Source organism: Chaetura pelagica, unplaced genomic scaffold (genome assembly GCF_000747805.2).
Source record: "Chaetura pelagica isolate M959 unplaced genomic scaffold, ChaPel_1.0 scaffold471, whole genome shotgun sequence".
NCBI classification, from domain to species: domain Eukaryota; kingdom Metazoa; phylum Chordata; class Aves; order Apodiformes; family Apodidae; genus Chaetura; species Chaetura pelagica.
In genome coordinates this window covers 2,613,055-2,619,763 of record NW_009952430.1, presented here as the reverse complement: position 1 = coordinate 2,619,763, position 6,709 = coordinate 2,613,055, and the positions used below count along the sequence as shown (strand labels likewise).

General features: G+C 54.2%; 1 protein-coding gene across 1 annotated transcript in view; it reads left to right on the top strand.

The window, feature by feature from the left end:
* Positions 1-3,898: 3,898 nt before the first annotated feature.
* The window catches only part of LOC104398210 (Golgi apparatus membrane protein TVP23 homolog B-like), a 17,638-nt gene continuing 14,827 nt past the window's right edge, over positions 3,899-6,709 (top strand). Inside the window, exons 1-3 of the mRNA XM_010008264.1 lie at positions 3,899-4,033; positions 4,336-4,591; positions 4,731-4,867. Coding sequence (XP_010006566.1) covers positions 3,899-4,033; positions 4,336-4,591; positions 4,731-4,867 — 528 coding nt within the window. The remainder of the gene's footprint in view (positions 4,034-4,335; positions 4,592-4,730; positions 4,868-6,709) is intronic.

Here is a 6,709-nt window from a genome sequence, read left to right as displayed (position 1 = left end):
CAGGTCTGCGCTGTCACACGCAGCCCTGCTGGCTCTGCGGACCCGGGGCCGCTCGGATCCACAGCTCGGGCCCCGGGTGGCACCTCCCGAGGAGATTCCAGCCCCCCGGCAGGTTCCTGGGGCAGCCCTGGGCTGGCCCCGACGTGAGGGGCATTTCCCGCTGAGCCCGGATCACGGCACCTCCGGGGCTGCTCCAGCTCCTGCTGCTTTCCGTGCTACCTCTGCTGTGGTTTCTCAGGTGCTACATCATAGGATCACAGAATCTGCTGAGTTGGAAGGGGCCCATCAGGACCATGAGTCCAGCTCCTGTCCCTGTGCAGGGCACCCCAAGAATCACCCCATGTGCCCGAGAGCATCAGCCAAACACTTCCTCAACTCAGGCAGGTTGGTGCTGTGACCACTGCCCTGGGGAGCTGGTTCCAGTGCTCAGTCACCCTCTGGGGGAAAAACCTTTTCCTGATACCCAACCTAAACCTCTCCTGATGCAGCTTCTGCCATTTTCAAATCAAGGGTGGATTTGGATCCACTACATGCTGAGGACAGGAGGGAGGGCTGTGTCACCCCCAGCACCAGCAGGTGCTGAAGCTCTTTATAAGTGAGCAGGGCTGTTAACCCCGGGGGGTGGGTGAATCTGAGCCCTGGGGTCACAGTCTGGGGATCTGTTCTGTAGCTGCAGCTCCATGCTCTGATATTGCTCCTGGATGTGTTTCTCCCTGCAGGGCCTGGGGTACCAGCTGCATTTTGAGGACAGTGTGCACAAGAACCTGATGCTTGGCTGCCCCCCAGCAGGCACCTGTGGACACTGGTGATGGTGTTGATCCCCAAATGATAAAGCAGTAAGTAGTTACTGATGGGTTGTTTTTAGTTTGTACTCCAAGCAAATGTTTGGCCACATGATTTCAGAGAAGGAAAAAAAACCCCAACACAAATGGGCCATCATTTCCTGCAGAGGTTTTTCAGTTGAATTTCATAGAATCATGGAATGGTTTGGGTTGGAAAGGACCTTAAAGATCATCAGGTTCCAACCCCCCTGCATGGGCAGGGACACCTCCCACCAGCCCAGGCTGCTCCAAGCCCCATCCAACCTGCCCTTCAAGACATAGTGAAGAATCTCCTCCTGATGTCCAACCTGCATCTCCCATCTTTGAAGTTTTAAACCATTGCCATTTTTGTTTGACCTTTTGTTTGTTTGTTTACTTTTTGATCACTTAACACTAAGCTCAGGCAGTGGTGCTGCAGATCTCCAGGGCTCCCAAGAAACCTTCACTGTGTTGCAGCAGCACTGCTGGCAATTTCTGTCAGCAGGCTGCAGATTTTTTGCAAAGAAACCACAAGGCAGATGGTCCAACCAGGATGCATCGTTGGTACCACACTTCAGAGCCTCCCCATTCTTGCTTTAGAGGAGGATAAGTTTAAATAAAATCTAGGACTGTTGGTTGTGACCTGTGCTAGTGCTAAGGGAGAGCTCACATGGGCCCCCCCCTCCCACCAGTGTGTGGATGACATGAAGCAGGTGAGGAACCAAAACACATCAAAGCACTCCTGGGTCAGCCCAATTAGAGACATTTTTGTCCTTAAAAAGCTCTGGGTTTCTACCTCTTTGCTTTGATGTCTGAGTTGCTGTAGAGACCACAGACTTACAGGGCTGTTTTAAGGCATATGAACACACCAGAGCACGAGCCAGTCCTAAAACTAACAAAATCTGAACTGAACACACAGTCCTTTGAGGAGGCAGCAGGTGTCAGACCCACCCAGGAAGCAGTTACAGCTGGAACCAGCTTGGGTAGGAGTGATGCTGAAGGGGGTGAGACCCTTTTTCCTTTTCACAGGATCAAGTAATGATCTTTTAAATAGGTGGCAAACAATAAAACCCTCTTGTGCAAAGCAACCTTTGTTCCTTTGACCTTGCCAAGACAGATGGAAGAACAACTGGAAGGAATAACTGCATGGTTAACTTTGTCATCTTCCTTTACAAATGAAGTGGGAAATTCACTCATTTCTTCCCTAGTTGATGTTTGTTTTCTGGCTAAAATGTTCATGGGCACAGAGCCTTGGGGAACATGTTTCAGATGAGCTGTTTGCAGCTGGTTTCCTGATGGACCCCTTGGCATGTGCTCCTCACACCCCTCGCTGAAATGAGCAACTTTAAAAATCAGGGCACCCTCATCTCACACTTCTTCCCCCTGCAAGCTCAGGGTCTTTCTGTAAACGTTGCAAAAATTGAAGTTAAAAGCTTCTGCTTTCTTTTCAGAGCAGCTGCTCAGTCCTTCCTTGCTCTAAAAATACTTATCTGAGGGTGTTACTAAAGTTTCAGCTTTTTCTACCACATTTTTGTGATGTGACTTCTGCTATGAGGGCAGCCTGGGAGAGTTGGGGTGTTGAGCCTGGAGAAGAGAAGGCTCCAGGGAGACCTTAGAGCAGCTTCCAGTGCCTGAAGGGGCTCTAGGAATGGTGTGGCCAGCAGGAGCTGGGGTTGATCAGCCTGGAGAAGAGGAGACTCAGGATGGACCTTCTCACTCTCTACAACCACCTGAAGGGAGGTTTAGTCAGGGGGGTCTGGGCTCTTCTCCCAGGCAACCAGTGACAGGACCAGAGGGCCTGGCCTGAAGCTGCTCCAGGGGAGGTTTAGGTGGGATATCAGGAAGCACTTCCCATGGAAAGGGTGATCAGACAAGAGGTGATGGTTTTAAACTAGAAGAGGGGAGATTTAGGTGATATTAGGATAAAATTCTTCACCATGAGGGCAGCAAGGCCAGGGGCAGGGCCAGAAGGAGAAGGTGAGCCAGCAGAGGTCCCCAGGGGAGCTGGGGAGATGCTGGGGGGTCAGCTTGGCAGGGTGGTCCTTGCCAGGGTCCTGTCCCCATCCCCTGGCTGGGTGGCACCACTGAGCCTCCAGAGCCACCCGGGCTTGTTGGCCACATCCATCCCATCTCCCAGCCGATTCCTTCTCCCCTTCCTACAGCTGAACAAGCTGCAGGTGATGATGATTTCTCACCATGAGGACGAACACTGGAATAGTTTCCCAAAGGAAGTGGTGGATTGCCTCAGACTGGACAGTTTTGTCCTGCTGCCACTGACAGCCTGTGGCCCAGGAACACGGGTCTGTCCCCGCGGGGCAGCCAGGACCCCCTTGCTCAGCCCAGCCCATGTGTTTCCCTCTCCACCAGTTCCTCTCTCTGCAGGTCCTGTGACCCAGTGATGTTCTTGGTCCCATTGCGTGCCCGGCCAAACCCTCCTGTCCGTCCCGGCCACCGAGAGGAAAGGAAGGGACTTCAGGCATGAGGAAAGGGATGGTTTGACTGGGTTTCATGATGTTTAATTATATTGAAATCAATAAAACATCTTCAACTGTTATTTTCTTGTTGTGTGGATTTAAATTTTTTGTTTTGTTTAGTCCTTTTTTAATCAAAATACCAACTCCCTTCACCTCCAGCAGCTTTGCTGCTCCCTACCTGGGCAAGAGCAGGAAGGACCTCGTCCTCCAGCCGTCTCCTCTGTGGACTGGTGTGCTTGCAATGTCTTCTTTTTCCTAGGTTTCTGCCTCCAGAAATACACTGATGTGTTATCACCAGAGTTTTCAGACTGTCCTAGATCCCTTTTTGCAGGAGGAGGCAGCCAAGCTGTGCCAGTGGTGAGTGCTGGGGCACCCCCAGACCTGCAGCCCCCAGCCCTCCAGCCCTGCCTGGCTACGGGTGAGGTCACAATCCTGCTCTGTGACCTCGGCCTCTCTCCCCTCTAAAAACCCCACTTTGCCACTCGTGTGACCCCCCAGCTGGGATGGCTTTCTGAGGTGACAAGGAGAAGGAAGGCTATCAGCTGTGCATTTCTCTCACCCACCCAGACTGATACCCCCTGCAGAAAGCCTCTGGTGTTCCCTGGTACCAGACAGGACAGCACCATGGACTTGGTTGGCCTGCCCCAGCTTCTGGACCTGATCCTTGTGCCTAGAGATGTGTGGTTGGTCAACTTTGGGGCCCTGCGCCGTCTGCTCCCAGCCAGGAGGAAAGGGAAGAAGGAGAGCAGCATCTCCAAGGTAGAGGCACTGGCTGGTCCCCTGGGTGCTCCCCTGCCCAAGCCCCCTCCTACGGGCTCTGCACGGCCCGTGCGCTGCCCTTAGAGCGGGGTCTGAGTTAAGCCCCAGTTCCTGCTGGGACCCCGGGCTTCCCTGTGGGAAAGGGGTGGAGTTTTGGGGAGGAAGAGCTGGGGCTGAAATGCTGCTCCGCTTGCTCTGGGTCCTCCCCACGTTGCCATCAGCAAGTGCTGGTGGGTCCAATCCAGCCCCGGTGCTGCTGCACATCTGCCTGTAACCCTGATCCCTTTGCCTCCTCTTCCCAGCAGGGCAGGGGGAGCCAGTTTGCCCCTGCTGAGCCCACCATAGCGAGCATGGGCACCCAGCAGGAGGCCATGGAGGAAGCCCTTATAGGAGCAGGGAGTGTCCCCATTTGGGACACTCTAGGTACTCTCCAGGCACAGTCAGCTCTCAATAAAGTCAGAGAGCTCAGCCACCTCTGTGCTGACCTGAAGGAGCAGGTGGCCCAGCTGGAACACCAGGCCAGACTGGGGAACCTGCAGCTGCTCTTCCTGTTGCAAGGTGGGAGTCCTGGGGAGGTTTACTGGAGGAGTTATTTTGCTTGGGACCAGCTGCATCCACTGGCTTATTGTGCTCAGGGCCTGGCCCCAAGGACAGGACCCCCTCACTGACAGTGTGTTCCCTTGGACCCCACCTCTAGATCGGGAGAGCATCCACCATGTCCTTAACTCTCTCCTGCACCAAGTGTCCTTTCTGCAGGACCAGATGTTCTCCATGCAGGAACAGGTGTCCTCCCTCCAGGGCCTGGACAGTGACTGGCAGGGCTGCAAGGAGAAGGTGAGCCAGCAGAGGTCCCCAGGAGAGCTGGGGAGATGCTGGGGCAGCAGGGGAGCTTGGCAGGGTGGTCCTGGCCAGGGTCCTGTCCCCATCCCCTGGCTGGGTAGCACCACTGAGCCTCCAGAGCCACCCGGGCTTGTTGGCCACATCCATCCCATCTCCCAGCCGATTCCTTCTCCCCTCCCTGCAGCTGCACAAGCTGTCAGTGATGGTGGAGAGCGCGGGGCAGCAGCAGGCAGAGGCGCAGGCAGAGGGGCAGGCAGGCCAGTCTGCAGCAAAGACACCGGCTGGGCCGCGTGACAGCCTGTGGCCCAGGAACACGGGTCTGTCCCCGCGGGGCAGCCAGGACCCCCTTGCTCAGCCCAGCCCATGTGTTTCCCTCTCCACCAGTTCCTCTCTCTGCAGGTCCTGTGACCCAGTGATGTTCTTGGTCCCATTGCGTGCCCGGCCAAACCCTCCTGTCCGTCCCGGCCACCGAGAGGAAAGGAAGGGACTTCAGGCATGAGGAAAGGGATGGTTTGACTGGGTTTCATTATGTTTAATTATATTGAAATTAATAAAACATCTTCAACTGTTATTTTCTTGTTGTGTGGATTTAAATTTTTGGTTTTGTTTAGTCCTTTTTTGATAAGAGATTGATTTGAACACCAACAAAGCCCCCATTTGTCTCCTGCCCTGTGAAGAGCCATGAACGCTCACAGGGAAAGGGGGGGCGTCACCTGGGGAAATCACGGCTCCCAGTTCTGCTGGAAAGGAAGGGAGGTTGGGGTGAGGGGCGGCTCTGCGCGAGAAGCAGAGGAGAATTTGGGAAGGCAGAGGCTTTGCTCCAGGATCTGCAACAAGTGTCAGGGAAACCCAGAGCCAGGGGCTCCCAGCTGCGCTGTGCCCCCTTGGCCACATCCCGGGTGCCCACAGCTGCCTCCATCAGCTGCTCTTTTTCGTTATTCACTCCCTTCCATCTCCTGCCCTGCTGCAGGGATGCTGGGGGGCAGAAGGGAAACCCCTTCCACCCAGAAAAGGGCAGGAAAAGCCCCAGGAGAGCAGGGAATGCTTGTCTGGACAGCGCGGCCCGAGCTGGTGTGTTGGGCTGCAGGTGATCTGGGGAGACATCAGGTGATGTACACTAATTAAAAACAATTAAACGCAAAAATGAAAACAAAACCAAAACAAAGCCCCCCTCCAAATCATTTTCGATCAGATGCATGGGAACGGCTAAATTTTGTCATCTGGAGAGGGCCCCTGCACTTTAAAAGGGGAAAATAAAGTCTCTGGAAATTAAATGTTCTTCTCATAAAACAGAGGGGAATGCTGCCAGATTTGTTTACTCTTGAGGTGGAGGGCTTTGGAAGAAAATGGGAAACCATGCCAAAGGCTTCCTCACCTGAAGGGGCTGATCTGTGCCTCACAGGTACCTGATTTCCTCTGGGCTGCCACCCTTTTCCTGGCAGAAAGCAGCCTGGAAACCCTGGAGAAGGTTTTCCTCTCCTTAGGACCCAGGGCAGGAACACCCAGCGTACCTATGGGTGTCTAACCCATGGCCTGAGATGCCTTGTTTTTGCCCTTGTGTAGCCCACAAAACAACATCCTCAAGTGGGTTTCACTCAAAATACCAACTCCCTCACCTCCAGCAGCTTTGCTGCTCCCTACCTGGGCAAGAGCAGGAAGGACCTCGTCTTCCAGCCATCTCCTCTGTGGACTGGTGTGCTTGCAATGTCTTCTTTTTCCTAGGTTTCTGCCTCCAGAAATACACTGATGTGTTATCACCAGAGTTTTCAGACTGTCCTAGATCCCCTTTTGCAGGAGGAGGCAGCCAAGCTGTGCCAGTGGTGAGTGCTGGGGCAC